At 39.9% G+C, this 17,084-nt stretch overlaps 1 protein-coding gene across 1 annotated transcript in view; it reads right to left on the minus strand.

The window, feature by feature from the left end:
• The window catches only part of bckdhb (branched chain keto acid dehydrogenase E1 subunit beta), a 96,907-nt gene that overhangs the window by 21,975 nt on the left and 57,848 nt on the right, over positions 1 to 17,084 (minus strand). Inside the window, exon 9 of the mRNA XM_061718215.1 lies at positions 9,694 to 9,780. Within this exon, the coding sequence (XP_061574199.1) occupies positions 9,694 to 9,780 (87 nt within the window). The remainder of the gene's footprint in view (positions 1 to 9,693; positions 9,781 to 17,084) is intronic.

The following is a 17,084-nucleotide window of genomic DNA, read 5'->3' on the forward strand; positions in this document are numbered from 1 at the left end:
GTGGTAAAATCATAAAGCATTATACGTTTTTATGATGAACAATGAAAAAATAACAACAATTCTTCTATAAAACATTAAAGTTTCCATATTAAGGCTTACTGACTTACCCACAAGAGGTAAACAATGTGTATATAAACAATATACCGGTAATCATTTATCAGAGTTCAGTGAATAATCCCTTTTTTTCTAACATTGTGACATCACAGAATTTCCTTTTATGGTCTTATACTCCAGGAAATGCACATCCACAAGAACAAGAACTTCAGCAGTGATTTTTAAAGCAGAAGTTTACAACCATGCAGAAAGGACCAAGTACTTCAACACAGTGGGTCTGCTAGTACCTCTTACTAAACATTTTCCAAGGTTTTCTTTCCAAGGTGTCTCTTTGTGGAAGCAGCAAAGGAGAAAATGTACTTATTGTTTTCTTGACACTTCATTAAGACATTTTTTTATGAATAAAGTGCAGCACACCTAACTTTTGAAGAAGAACCAAAGGGTATTCCAGTGTTGCAAGCTCAATGCTCAGTAAACTGTCTGTAATGTGTTGGCTACCAGCATATGTGTGCATTTAAATGTATACATAGTATGTAGGCTAATCCCAGTTGGCTGAGCTTTGGACTTATTTGTATGTCTCAAGCTATCTGAGAGAAATATATAAATAAATAAAAAATAAACCACAGTGTTTCCTCTAGGGTGCAGGTTCTGCGGTGAGTCGTTGGGCAATAAATAAATTAACTCAACGCCCGAGGACACCTGGTGCCTGATGTGATGTCACTTTCAAGGCAGCACTCTCGTGAGTAGTTAACGTTGTATTGGCTGCTTCTTTTATGTTAACATATGTATGGTATGTTAAAAATGTGTGTCTGATAGCAACAGTACCTGCCAACATTCATGAGCCATTACCTCTGTTCATCAGCAAGGCTCCAGAAATTCAACCAATCAAAAAAACCCATGTGCTAAATGTGCTCGTTTTCAGGAAGTGCAGTTAAACTTGGAGCAAAGATAACTTGAAAGTACCAGAGATTAAAATTAGATGGGAAAAAAAGAGGAGTATAATTTGGGCACTTTACATCTAAAGGTTGAACTATTCTCAAATTGGAAAATATGTCCCAGCTAGATTTAGTCACAACTGTAGTGGTTTGTAGAGATAAGAGAAAATTCTAATTTAACTTGTGCCACCTCCATTAATTTCGCATACAACTGCAGTTGCTGCCAGCCAAAAGCAGCTCTGAAATGTTCTCAACTCCAAGAATTAAGGCTGAAAAAGATCACAAAGAACCATACGTAAATACACCTTTAAATTTTCCAAAGAATTCTAGAAGAGTGAATTTCAGTACTGATAACTGATGCCACCTTGTATTTCTTTCTGCCCGCTTGCACATTGCTTTCACTTATTTCCCAATATTGACATCTATAGATGTAGTAGAGATAAAGTAAGTAAAGTTTATTTCTATAGCACTTTTCAAAGACAAGGGAATGTCACAAGGTGCTTCACAAAAAATAAAACAATACAATAAAAGTAAAAATACAATAAAAACAAGGCGATATGGATAAAAAGCTCCTAGAATAAAAGTACATAAAACAACCCTCTCACTACTGATGTTTAAAAGCTTGGAGAAACAGATGGGTCTTAACCAAATAATGTGGTACAAAACATCAGCAAACTCCTGGATTTTTTTATCCAATGGGAGAACATGTAATAAAAACAAAAGATAAACAGAAAATCCTTTCTGTGCTATAGTGTAAACACTGTAACCATTCAGCTCCTGCCTCTTGTGCACTGCAGCCTCGTCTATTTGCAGTATATGTCTTTTTCTTCATTTTCCTTTTGGCTGTTCCCTTCATGGGATACCACGGTGAATCGTTCGTCTCCATCTAGCCCCATCCTCTACATCCTATTCTGTTACACCAGCCAAGATACATCTTAATGCTAGGTCATGACCCCAGAACTCCTGTAAGATCACTAACGCAGTACAATCTTCTGTCTTTCCATACAGTATGATATATACTACAATTTTTTTATTTCACAAAAGAATCTGAAAAGCACACTACTCGATTCAGGGCCGGTACTAGGATTTTGGTGGGCCAAGCAAGATTTTGTTTGTGGCCTCAAAAGCACTCCAAGTGCAAAAACCAAATCACAGACACTGCTTACAACTGAATAAACTGACAGAAGGACAATTTAATTATCAACAAAGCTCCTACCTTATTTTGGAAAAAAAACATGCGAATGAACATTCATAAGAAAAGGGTTTGGGGCAATATGTTTGTGATTGATGAATTCAACTGAAACACAGTTGGGATGCTTTTAGACATGTGCCCCCCCGCCCTCAGCATTTGTGGTCTTAAACAATATCAGAGTGTTTATGCCATGAACCAGCCTTAATTTCATTCCTGAATCACAGCCCTAACAACAGGGATGATGGGAACAGGCTTTTTGTCAAATCGTCCATGTGGGAAAGGTTTTTCACAATGACAAAGGCTTGCAGACTTCATTGACATGCAGATGGTTTTTCTATGATCATAATATTTAAAAGATGCATTAAGCACATCTTCAAAGTCAACTCTCTAAAGGCTTCTGCAGATTGCATGATTTTTGCAGTCTTGTCGGATCATTACATTTGACAATTTACGACTTGGATCTGCTACATCTTGGGTAAGACATCAAGAACAGTAGAACACACACTGCATGATGACATGTGCGAAAAATGCTTAAAAAAAGTCTTTGATTTGAACTCTCATGATTCAGGAGAAGAAACCAACTTTGGAGGTGAGATTTGCAAAGACAGCACATAAACTCCACCAATTCTCACAGAGTCTTCGTTTCGTTTTTTTGAAGGAATTGGATTTTAATTGATTAGTCAGTAGACGGAGTCATGGAATATCAGGAACCGTCAGAAAATAAAATCAGGCAGTCTTTGGTCGCAAGACCAGAGTGATAGTGATGGTCGTGGCATTGCTCACATTGTACGACCGGACACGTCTGATTTGAACACGCGTTGACGAATATTTTCACGATCCTGGCGACATTTTTGTCTGAGCCAGTCAAAAATCCTGCAGCGTGTGGGAGCCTGAACAGGCCACCGTGGATAGCCATTGCTTTGATCATCTGAGCAAATCCCTGTTGTTTTCCCTATATAAACACTTTCTCTTTGAGTAAAGACTGTAAGATAATGCCGGGTTTAACTGTGTGATTGAGGCCTGGAGGTCAAGTTGCAACCTTTGAGCCTTTCAAAGCACGACTCAACAACAACGATTTGAACGTTGGGGGTTTCTTTGGAGCAAAAGCACCCAAACCATCCGAAGCCATGTGAAAAATCCACATCAGTGCAGTCAGTGAAAACACCAACAATTTCAATTATTTGCACACAGCGTAAAAGCATGGGAACAAGAGGGATGACTCACTGACCATGCATGGCCTTCACAAATGGGTAGAAAGCAAGATCTGAATGACAGCAAACACGAAGAGGATCAATTCACTGATCTGACAGCCCCAAATCAGGCACATTAACAAGGAACTGTTGAGGGGAACACAAACTGCATCCCACACACAGTCAGTCAGATGTCTTTTGAAGACGCAAACATAAAAGGAGAGAGTTGTTGTTGTGGAGAGGCAAATTGCTCACTGAGAGTCGCTTTCGATGTTACGGTAAGAACAACCCTCTTATGAAAGATAATTATTTTGCCATGTAAAAGTGGATGCAATTAGGATGAGAAGAGGGCGTTTTATCCAGTAATGAATCACATTTAGCTGAGAATTTGTCATCAGCAGTCTCTGGCATGTCTCAATTATAGTGTCCAGGCAAAAGTAATTCTTGGTAAACCTTACATGGTTAGTTAGACCCACCATATCCACAATGACAGAGGAAATACATCAACGTAAAACATCCTCTGTACAGCTCTGCAGATTAATGGGAAAGAAGCTCCCGTACGGATTGGTTTTCATTTTCTTTTAAAGTGAGTCCACTCATCAAAAGATTTACCATGTTGGACGTTGGTGAAGAGTTTTATAAATTTGTTCTACATAGTCTGAATGTGCACTGACTCCAGAAACAGGACACACATCTGGAAATTAACAGAGACTTGGCTCCACCAAATATGAACTAGTGATACAAAACATCAAGCTTTTTTATAGTTTAACCCATCTTTCTTTGAAAAGAATAGTTTTTTTAGACATATGACTGACATGATGCCACTCAGACCAAATCTTAATGTTGCAACTTGGGCAGTGAAATATTGTCACCATGGGCCACATTTAACTCATCAGTCTTTTCTTTTGGTGGAATATTATATAGGTATTATATAGTACTAAAATTGATTAATACAAATCAATAAAGTTCCATATGTGATGGTAGTCTGGCAAGATCTACAGTAAAGTCAAAATACGTATCTATAGTATCACTTTGTGGTTAAGACCTATTTTGGCTTGTCTCTGCGTAAAGGGATAATATCAATCCCTACATCCCGACTCAGATATTTCATTGCAAGTACTGTATGTGTTATCCCTTCTTTTTCTGTGCATTTTTTTAGGACCTCTATCATCTGAGCTATTGGAATTTCAACATTTTACATAAACAATTTCTATGATACAACACCAACACAAACTACCGGTAATTGGAAGTATAATTCCCCCGTCGCTCTGCAGATTTGTCCAGTTCAGGAATTTGTATTTATCTTGAAAAAGTTAATCAGTTAAGTTAAGTTAATCAGTTAAACAGACTTCTAAGTATAAATAAAAATGAATGATATGATAGAAATAGATCACTTATAATAGTAGCACACTTGACAGGCCCAATTCTCAAAAAGTTGGGATGCTGTGTGAAATGTGAACAAAAAATAGAACGCAATGATATGAACATCCAATAAACCCATATTTTATTCCCAATAGAACAAAATCAACATATACATGAGATGCAGGTGTCATGATGCTCTATGAGTTTTCTATCGGGGAAAGGTCTGGACTGCAGGCAGGTCAGGTCACCACCTGGACTATTCTCCTGCAAAGCCATGCTGTTGTTACAGATGCAGTATGGGGTCTAGCATTGTCTTGCTGAAATATGCAAAGCCTCCCAGAAAGAGAAATTGTCTGGATGGGAGTATATGTTGCTTTAAAACATCCATGTACTATTCAGGATTGATGGTTTCTTTCCAGATGTGTCAGCTGCCCACAGGCTAGGCACTAATGCAACCCCATACCATCAGACATGCAGACTTTGCCACTAAGCTGGTAAGAAGCTTGGATCATTTTAAAAGAGCATTGCCCCAAATCTTTACATCTGTGAGGCTCTGCTTCTCTGAAATGCCAATTTTTCATGTTATTGACCTGACGTCATTTCACCAAATCAGTTGTCAAACATTTGTGCCAATTACTATTCCAGCTCCCTGCTCCAACCTTTTTGAGATGTGATGATGCCACCAAATTCAAAAACAACTAATATTTTCCATGAAATGGGAAAATATATCTGTTTCAACATCTGATATGTTGTTTACGTTCTACTAGAAGTAAAACATGCGTTTATGAGATTTGTAAATGACTGCAATCAGGTTTTTCTTTTGACATTTTATGCAGCATCCCAACGTTTTTGGAATTGGGGCTGTAGTTGACGGCAGATCAGTGCCTGGAATCCCATCTTTTGCCACATATGGCGGTTTAAAAAAGTAAAGTCACAAAGAAACAAACCTAAAGATAAACAGCATTTAACAACCTGACAGCACAAGGATAAAAATATTTTGAAAAATGGCATAATAGTAGTACTGTCACAGTGTTTAAATCTCAGCTGCAGGTTAAACCACTGATGCAAATGACAGTGCAGTGGGGTTTAACATGTCACATGACATCACACGCGAGTTTTAACACAGGGTTGATCTCTAAACCTCAGCTAAGCTAGTGACAGAGCGACTGGCCCATCACTTCTTCCAGAGTGACCACAAGTCCTTCAGCTGGATTCCAATAACATTCACTGGCAGCAATAACAACGTTCTTGAGACTGTTTCTCCACTTCACAGTCAAGCAACTGAACCAGTATATAAAGGAAAATATTGAAAGATTTTCATCAAAAGCCTAATAGAAATTCTTTCCAACTATTATGAGACTTACCCATGTTATCCCATGTTTATCTAAATCTATACAACAAACTCAAGTTTATCTGGTGTGGTTCATTTCAACACCGTAATTGCACTCAAATGTAAAACAGACAATTGGAACATGATCTGCAAAAACAGAGTGTTTTGATGGAAAACATGTGGAAAACTCTTCCCAGTGAAAATGCATAACAACAAAATAGGACCAAAGGTCTGGAATCACATCATTTTATATACTGTGTTATGAGTAAAACTGCAGGTTTAACGCCAAGGTAAACCATGTGTTAATGGTGTTGGCTTCACGACATCAGAATGGTCCTTTCCAACAGCAACTGCGCTCTAGATTCAAACTAAATGATTTGGCATGAGTGATGAATACGGACAAATAATTAACGGGATAACAACCAATCCACTGACGATTGGATGGCATGGGATCAGTGGCTAGATTAGGTCGTCTTCCAGCTGGAAGGTCAGGAGGTTGATACCCAGCCTGAACTAGTGTTTAAGTGTCCTGAACCTCAGTGTCCCAAATATCTTCCTTGGGGTACGACTGCAAAATCTATGCACTACATAATATATAGAGAGCCTGTGTATAAAACATGAAATGCAGTATCAACTAGTTGACATTTTAACGCTTTTGTGGAACCTAGATAATGTTAGAAAGGTGATTTTAAAAGCAGAACTTTTATGCACATTTATGTGAAAAGAAACTTAGCAAGGAAGAAATGTACAAACTCAAATTATTTAGATCACAGCAAGCCAAGCATGTTTGATGTGAAATTAACAGTCCCATTGAATGCATTTATTTATTTAAATTAGTTTTCTGAGCTCTTTATAGAGACAATAATGTTGATTTGACCAAATGATGTGCTCATTGGTCTGTTTACAGCGAAGCTACATGTCCACGGTAGAAATTGGTCAAAACTGACTAATTTCACTCAGTGAAGTTATCCGTAGCTATCTATGGAGGTAGACAGCTACAGTCAGTCACTCAGAGATCGGAAATGAATGTTTCAGACTGGTAAGTAAGGCCGCATGTCCACTGTACAAGAACAATTCCACGTGCAGTTGCAAAACTCCCCCTATTTTGTCGTGTGGAGGCATGTACTTTACCACTTCTTTTGCATCTAGTTTTTAACTTTTCATGCATTGGATCAATAAAACAATGAATATTCCTGCTTGAATTTATAGTTGTAGAGGGACAACACCAACAACCTCCTGCACCTTCCTCCAAGTTTCATTCATCCACTCACTGTCCTGATAGGCCATGAAAGATCATAGAACAAAGAGAAACCTGCTACAGCCACAATTAGTTTTTCCTTCACAGTTTGTTACGAGAATTCATCTTCACACTCCGATACAACCACTCGAGCAATGGACCTGAAGCTTCAAAAATGCAACGACACAGAGAGCCATGCCTACGTTGGTTGGATAACAGCCTTGTGCTGAACCCCATTATTTGCCTTAGGTTGAGCTAAGCTCAACTTTTTGGCACGCTGACTTCCAAAGTTCCCTTGCATAAGCAGCAAATGTCTGCTTTTAAGTATAGATGAATACAAGGACTCAGGGTAAATAACTCAAACACTCCTTGTCGCTTTCAACACAAATAAAATACAAAAGGAAAAGGATGCGTGAGATGCAAGTGATTTGTTGCATGCAATAAACATCTGTGTCTTTTCAAGATCATTAGGTGCGTCAATCACTTAAGATGAATGCTTGCTCCTTCCTGCCACATGTTTTTTTCTGAGGCTGTAGTACTTCCACGTATTTCACAGATGCTAGTCAGCATATTGTCTGAGGTGTGAAATCAGGTTCAATGTCAAGCTTAGCCCCAGGTTAAACTCAAAATGTTGGTTTTTACATGAGGTTGTGTTCAAAAGTGGCTGCTTTAGCCACGTGCTAACTGACTCTGCATTGGGTTCATAGTTTATAGGTTTGTACAGGTTGTGGTTGTTTTGAAACCAATATGGTTGGAATAGGGGTGGGGGGTGGGGGTGGGTAACAGACAGCCACCCTTGCAGAACCTCTCCCCAGCGCAGGCTAGTCCACGCCGGGTGCATTCCCTTGGTTATGATACACCGCGACTGGCTCCGGGTCGGAGATAAGAGATAAGAAGTGTCACTGTACTTATTAACAATAAAGCTGATTCGGATGTGTAGAACCCCAGCATCCTGATATAGACAACCGTCAGGCATGTGTGTTCACGATTTAGTTCTTTTGGAAGATTGTGGAAAGTCCGCGCATTTTGTTGTTGACACATCAACTGTGCTCCGGAGTCGGCAGTCTCATACTGCTAAGCTCAGCGGAAAGTTGGCTAACGTTTGCTGAGTCTGGAGGCGTATCCAAATGAGTCAACATGATGTGTTTCGTTCACAATTAAGGTTTTTGAATTGGGTCATTTTTCAGCTGAATATTTAAACTGTGAAATTTGCATATAATGGAGGTGGCAATAGGATTTGTATTTCACTGCACGTCCATCTCACTTGCCAAACTACCTTTATTTGACCGTGGCAAGGCAAGCCTGGTTTTACATTCAAGGGACCTTTACAGAATGGCTCTCGGGTGTTTCTGTGGGGGGCCCAGATACGGGTGTTGGTCCGGTGCTTTGTGCTGGCCAGTCGGGACGGGGGATTCCTGGTCCTGTTCTTGTTCTGTCCCGGGGGGTGCTGGGTGGGGGTGTATATATATATGTCTATATATGTATCTTGAAACGTGTATCAATACATGTATAAACAGAAACAACTAGACGTGTATATGTATGCTTTAATGTGTGTGGAAATATCATAAGAATATTTGTAATGAATAAGATAGTACACGGGTGTATATAAATTCACATTGTAAATAATGTATGCTTTTATGTATAGATGAATACAGGGACTCAGGTAATTAATACTCAGGTATACCACAATTCTTATTATTAATTTGTGCAACCTTTAAATATGTCTAAGTTTTTTTTCTTTCATATTTAATAACGAGGGTCCAACTGGAAAAAATAGTATTGAGTTCAAGGGGTAGGAGTTAATAGGTTTTTTCCTTCTTATGCCCTTTTCGAGCATAACACATTAGCTATTATATTTTTTAATTCGCGTCTATTTTGTTTACAATGGTACATTTATTATTTAGTGATTATTATTGTTCTTTTTTATTTTATTGATTTATTGCTCTGCTGTTTTATTTATTTATGTTTTGTGCTTATGTTCGAAATAAAATATATAAATTCAAAAAAAAAAAAAGAACAGTGCTTTGATTAGGATGTTTCTTGAGCTGCATCACAACCACTTTCACCTGAAACACCTTTTTTTTCCCTCTTTTTTTCCTCAAATCTTACTGCTGTGCCTCTCCTCGAATCACCCGTACAAACCCTGAGAAGGCAGGTCTCGCAGACTGAAAACCAACGCTGTGGTATTTTCTGCAAGAGGCTTTTTGAGCTTTATTACAAAGTGGAACTTTTATGGACAAAACCAAAGCCAACTAACAAGACCAGGATCTCTGAGGGAGTCAAAGAGTCTAAAAAATCCCATCAACCATGTGGAAGTTGATGGGAAGTTGTCAACACTGACAGACATGGACTCACACGCCCCACTAGAGAGGTCAACACGTGCACACACTCACCTGGACTGTGGAGCTGATTTCAGCAGCGAAGCCTCCTGTTATTGGTGCCTCATGGCTGATGAGCAAACGTCCAGTTTTCACCACCGACTGAAACACAAAGAGACACGTATTAGTGAGACATTTCCGACTACACATACCAGTAACTGAATACCTTGATACCTGGCAACAGTTTATAGCTGATAAACAACATCACACAGAAACATATTTACCATTTTTCAAAGTATTTGTTTTTATGGATCATATTTCAATGAAATTTGACTGTAAATTCTGGATCTCACAACAACACAGACAGTGTTGTTATCATCGCTATTCTTTGTGATGTATTAAACATGTTAACCCTATTTGTTGTCATCAACAAACTGAGCTGCAGCAACTGTATACAAGAGAAAAAAAGGTTTGCTGAAGTTGCAGAGGACAGACATAGCTTTGGTCTGGACTACTGGCCAGTGGATGAGATTATAGTATTGGTTTTATGCTGTGGTAGATAACGGGTGGGGCGGAGGCATCCTTCTGCAGTAATGTCAGGTTGCAGAAAAGCCAGATACAAATGCCTGGGAGGTGGAGACCTCTAATGTCCATGATTGTCCAGCTGGCCCTCTGTGCCAGCCTAAATCGGCCCTTCAGCTCATAATGTGGTGTCATATCCATTTTATGCAAACACATGCACACGGAGCGCAACACAGCTGAACCCTGAGGGAAGTCTGCAGATATAGCATACCACATGTGAACCGCTTTTACTTGGTAACACCCGTCTCCGGGAGAACTTCCTAGTGCTGGAGTAGCACCTCCATCTGTTAAGTTCTCACTTCTACAGGGAATGTGGTACATGTACATACACATATACACACAACTCTTTGGGAGTTGCTCTGGGCTCAATTCAGATTAGCCTTCTATTATATTTGCCATCAATGTTCCTCTTGTGTCCACGGAAATTGACAACAGTCCTGTGGACCCTAAATGTCCAAATGAAATGTTCAACTGCGGTCACAGTAACATCAATCTGCTTGAAGATGGTCTTTTAGTCTTTACTTTTGACATGCTCGTCTTAAATGTTCTTTCTAGTCTCCTCAGACAACACTTTGCTTTCTCTGGTCCACATTCAGTGATGACTTTTCACCCTTTAAACAAACAGAATGACTGACTGCAAGACCGTCGGCGTCGCCAAACATATTTTTACTGGGGCACCTGGCCCAGTATTGATCTGCAGTGCCCCAGTCTGAATTTCACCGGTAAAAAAAATGTATATAAAAAAAAAATCACTTTGGACAAGTATACATAGAAATGGCACATAACTATGTAATATAATAATCAATCCACATGTACAGAAAGAAAGCTCTGTCTAGCAGCTGAGTGACTAAAGGTACGTAATGTAATCCCATAACAACTTGCTGAATACTTATATAATATCATACATCATTTTGATTTTTATTTGACTCAAACACTATAATCAATTACTCCTGTAGATGGATATCAGAAAGTAATGTGCTTGCAGCAGCAATAAAACAGCAAGGAGAAATGACAGGTAAGCCCCGAGCTAGGCAACATCAACCTGTGTTTATGACGTCAACGTCATAAACGTATCAAGACAACCAAATTAACATTAGCAGTACAGATAGTGACTGTTGTTAGAAGTAGCTAACATAATAAGGGTGGAAAACCCAAATTGGTGATGAGAGTGAGACCCAATTTCAGTGAGTTGACTATCAGCCTGAAACAGTGCATTAATGGTGGTGGTTAGTAGCTTACAATAAATATTTCACAAAGATTCATTGCTCTTCCTTTTTGCTTTCACCAGTACTGGTTTTCAAGTCTGGAGTAAATTTCACAGCTGGGCCAAACGCATCAGTTCATTCAGGTGGTAAATGAAAGATCCAGTCAACAACATAATCTGATTATGCAAAAATCTTTTTTCGCATGTATTATCCATGCCCCAGTAGAGTCTTAAGTCTAGTGACGCCTCTGTGCAAGACTGAAGATACCTGTGAATTAATTACAGAACAAATTTTGGTTCGACATGCCACTATGGTCAAATTCTTTTCCATCTTGTCTAGGGATACCAACTAACCATTGTGGGTCTTTTCTTTCTTTCTTTCACTCAACAATCTAACAACAAACTGGACAGCCAGACAACCACTTTCAGGTCACACAACAAACAAACCGCTACCGTGGTGATTCGACAAACATGCGGCGAGTGAGAGACAGACAGACACAGAAAACGTAGCATCAACTCATCATTCAGTAGGCGATGAGTATTCTGCTTCTCTGGCCACTTCCTACCTCTGTGAGATCAGCTCGCCTGCTCTTCCCTCTGAAGACAAATGCAGACCTTATCTGAACGTTAAAGCCATGCATTACCTCATTCATAATCCAAATCACATCCACTGTGAATGCATTCAAAGAAGTATAATACATCATCATTCATTGCACTTTTTAACATTGCTTTTGAAATGCTAATGTTGGACATGTTGATAACTGCAAAGTTTCTCCACATTGTCCAGCCTTAGCTATGAAACACTAAATGAAACCGTGGCCCTATCACACTCTGACCGAGGCTGATGGAGTCAACACTGTGTCACTAATGCCAACATGCCTCAGGCCACACTCTGGGCATCGCCCGGTTTAGCTGAGGCATTTATAAGAACGCAAAGGTTCCTAATATGTGACGTTGGAGAAGTGAAACTAAGTCTGCTACTCATCATGTTCACCAATTTTTTTTACCCATGGGGTCAATGAGTACGGCCAAATTCACTGATTATATGACACTATGTTCAGGAATGTGGACGTTAATAACAACACTGGAAGACAATAACAACAGTTGGCAATCTGCACAGTGAGGAGGAATCAGGCGCGGGGCTGAGAGCTGGGCGAAGTCTTGATATGACATGTTGCTGTTAGGTTTGCTTCAGTGCGATGACTCACACAGGTCCGGTGAATAAACAAGAGCCGCGGCCCGATCTCGAACAACGCCCCGATGCTGAACCATTCCTCATCTTACACAAACATGTACACAGAGGCTGTTGACATCCAATTCACACCGAGACCCCAGCATCGCCCATATTCCCCCGTCGGCACCCTCCCTGGAGGGATACACATCACTGCTGCATCAGGAGTGCATTCTTCACATGCTTTGGACACAAAAGGAGCAGGCCAGTGTTTTTACAATAATGCAGGGTAAAATTTCAGACGCCGAGGGCTGGGAGAAACCTGGAACCTACTTAACAACCTGATACTATGGCCATGCAGCTTCGACACAAAGGACAATTATGGGAAAAGTGTTCACTTTTTGACAAAAGTGTGTTTCAGTCGAGTTACGAGCAAAGCTCAATGCCACTCAATAAAGTGACATTACATTAGGAAAATGGCAAAACGTTGCAATGTTTGGGCGCAGGGAGCGCAAAAGGTACACTGTTATAGTCAAAAAGAAAAGTTAAAAAGCTTTATATGATGAGAAGAAGAAAAAGGAGCGTACATTTTTTATTTGCACTCATTTTGCCTCGACAAACATGAGCCAAGAAATGTTTGCATATCTTAATACAAGCGTATAAGTTTGAGTCGCTGGACATGTTTCTTATATCTGCACATCAATGGTGCAAGTTATGATTTATAGTTCCGTCTATGTGATCAGGCCATGTCTTGCTTAGTTTCAAGTTCGGCTTAGTTTTGTTCTCGATACAGCACAACTCCCTGGAGGAGCTGTGTAGGCTTCAAAGTAAAGAAAACCAGAGATTAAAGAACTACTTTTTTGACAGTTTATGGGATGCAATCCACTATGGAGAAATTGTTGAGCTGCTGTGTGAAAGAGAGGTCTCTACAGAAGCACAACTCAAGTGATTCATGAATTGATTCATTAATAAACAGACAGCTATTTGCAAGTTCCACAGAGCGGTGGGGTCATGCTCTGTGGGAGTGGGACAGTCCTACAGGCGGTTCCAGACTATCAGCAGAGGGTGGATTCTGCACCACCCTCTCTTGACTCAGAGGTGGGAGAGCATCGGGGAAGAGAGCTGAACAATCTGGCAACTGCAACTCCACACGGGGCAACAGCCGTCTGCAAATCCTGCAGCCGCTGTGAACAGTTGGAATGAAGAAGAAGCTGCGGTTCTGAAGTATTATATTAAGCAGAAATGAGTCTGAATGTTGGCCAGCATTATTTCATTAGAAGTCAAAGGTCTGCATGAACAATTGGAGGTTTTTTTTTTTACTATCTTGCTATGTGGAAGGATTGCAACTGATGATTATTTTGGCTGGTGACTAATCCGTCAATTACTTTTTAGACAATTCAATTAGTCAGCATTTCGTTTATTTTATTTAATCATATTATTATTAATAATATGATTAAATTAATAATAATAATCACCATCATACATTTCATTTATTGGAACCTTTCTAGACCCAAGGTCACCTTATGGAAAAAGACATCTTTTTTAATTATTAATGAATTAAATAAAGAAACAATTGAATAAAAACCTTGCTAGAGCAGAGAGGTAGCAGGGTCAAAGTGAATCGGCAAGTTTGAACAGGTGGGTCTTGAAAAAGAAGAAAAACCCAAGGCACTCTTCTTCAAATATAAAAATATAAAAAATGGGTTGGGGTGGGTTTTGAGTTCAGATTTGATTGATGAAAGAGAGCCTACGTTCTGATCTCAGATGGGAGTCAGGTCCGGCTCTGCCCCCCATGGTGGTGAGACGGGCTTAGGGAACAATAGGGTGAATGGAGGAGGACCTAAGAGTACGAGTGGAAATGTGGAGCAAATTGGACAGATAAGGAGGGGCCGGATTACGGATACATTTAAAAGTGAGAAGCAGCCCCTTCATGCACCCCATCGCAGCGCTGCTGTGACATGACAGCGATCTATAACGGCTCACACAGGAAACTCACCGCCAGCGCATGCAACAGGGAAGATACAAGCAGGAGATGACTGATAGGCTCCACACGCCTTCGGTCACACATGCTTCTGAGAAGCTGCAAGACATCCACCATCTGGCGATGCTGCTTTGTTTTTTGTTTGTTTTTTGGGGGGGTGGGAGTGAATGTCTCCTCCACCAGTCCTCCTGACAGGCTGATCAAACATACTTTATTAAGAGATGAAACAGTGATTCTGCTGGAGAGGACTAAAACCACTGATGTGAAACATGAAAGGACGGGTCGGAGGAAGAGCCAAGACGCTGATGTGTGTGCAGTGTGATCACAGTGTTGGGGTGTGAGTGAATGTGAGGCGGATTATTTCAGAGAGGGCAGACATGCAACATGAGACAGGCAGATACATGTAAAAGAAGTGTAGTACATATGACAAAAGGAAAGAGAAGGACAAAAGCTCTTTCTCTGTAAAACTCAAACTGGTGTGTGTAAATGTGTGTGTGTGGCGACGAACTTAAGAAAGCACCGACATGCATCAGATCCTTTGACATGGAGGAAAGGTGAGAAACAGGACTGAGTACTTATCGAAGGCATTAGAAGTATAACTACTGCCACCAATACATTTGTTATTTCATTTGGGAACTGTGAATGTTTTTGCTAAATTCAGACGAAGCCCATTCAGGCGACGTTGGGAAAAACCAAACTCTTGATTTGTTCTTGACAGCATGGGAACAATTTATTTAACTTAAAGGTTTGACTTATTCTAATCCTGCAACTGGTGAAATGACCCCTTTGAGCAACAGTCAGTCTAAACCCCTGTCTTGTGAAAGAAAAAGAAAAAAGCATGGGGTTTTACATTAATCATTCAAGCACAGACATTTCTTTGTCTCCTTCAGTGTGTTTTATCCAACATCGACACAGAAGGGAATTCAATTCCAGCCAACACCCCAGCTATCCATCTCATTATACTCACCTCACTGCCTGAGGTTCAAATGCAATTTCAAGAGACATCACACACTCACACACAGAGAGACACACACACACACACACACACACACACATACGCACACACTCGAACATACATTTTCACATCTGACAGGAGGCTGTGACAGCACTCCAACTCCAACACAGTAATTGTGGCTGCAGCATTTAACCCACTTGCTTCCGGTTGCTGGACGGGCTCCCAGGAGACAGAACCATCCACTCTCATCACGCGGTTTGACCCTTTTTTTTCTTTTTTTTCTTTTCTTTTTTTTAAGTTATCCAGTCCTCTTATTTGCCCGTGACAGCCACCTTTCATGTCGACAAAAACTGGGACTCGGACCAGGAGTAAAGCCGCTACTTTTGAAACAGCTGTGGAGTCGAAGGAAGCACACTGGACAGTGTAAGAAGATGATCAGTTAGATGCATCCAGGGAGAAAGATTATATGTTTTCAGTGGGGGAAAGACAGTTAAACATGTCATGAATCTTTCAATTCAACCTCAGGAAGACAGGATCCTTTGGATCGTTTTGTTATGGCTGCAACATGGACATGTGCCTGATGAGTTTATTACTAAGGCCTAGTCCACACGTAACAGTTTTTCCCACAGCTTAATAATACCAAAGATAATAATAAAGAAAGACCAAAATCGTCTCCTAATTCTGCAGAAACAACCACTTCACTTCAAATTTGTTCCACCACCAAGCAATATAATCTGGTTTTATCCAAAACTGGAGATGTTGGCCGCAACTTTCTGTCTTGGATTACTCAGTAATGACCTACTTATTGCAATCTGATGCCTTCGCTTTTCAATATTATGGAGCAGAAGCCTTACGCAACCCTAGACTTGTAGTTTTAATGACATCCATATTTATTTTCCATAAAATACAGGAACCTGGTTACTTTAAACCTGAAGTGAATGAAATCCTAGTCAATGTGCTATAATCTGGACGGGACAGGCTGAATCTGTGTTTGGCTCTGAAGTGGCTGTAAATACTGACTTGTGCTTGTAGGGTCACTGTGTTCTGAACATTGTGTGGTTTTTCTTTTTATATATTATCTTGAGGTCAAGTAATGTTTGTTTTTTTCTTTCTGTGGCCAATGCAGGTTATTAAAATCAGGCAATATTCATGCAATCAAATGTATTATTATCATTTCAGTAATTTCTGTTTGTGCAGACGTGGAGAAATTTGCTACTTCAACTTGTAACTTAAAGCTGGAAAAATGAGTAATCAATGATTATTTATTGAAAATTGACCAATGTAAATCACACAATCAAAAAAAAAAAAATTAACTTGGCTGTACAAAGTTTGTACTCTCAACTTCGTATTCTGTTGCATAAACTTTTGAGGTGATTACTGCAGTTGTGTGATACTTGTAACTCTCAATGAGATCCTGCACCTGGGGTCTGGGCCCCCCCTGGGGGGGCGCCAGAGATCTCTGGGGGGGCGCGAAACTTCTTTGAGGATATGCAGTTATAAAAATTATATTTGCACATGTTAAATAAATAAAAAAATCATAATAACACACCTAATGGAGTACAGTCATCCAAGT

This window comes from Cololabis saira, chromosome 3 (genome assembly GCF_033807715.1).
Source record: "Cololabis saira isolate AMF1-May2022 chromosome 3, fColSai1.1, whole genome shotgun sequence".
Classification (NCBI taxonomy): Eukaryota; Metazoa; Chordata; class Actinopteri; order Beloniformes; family Belonidae; genus Cololabis; species Cololabis saira.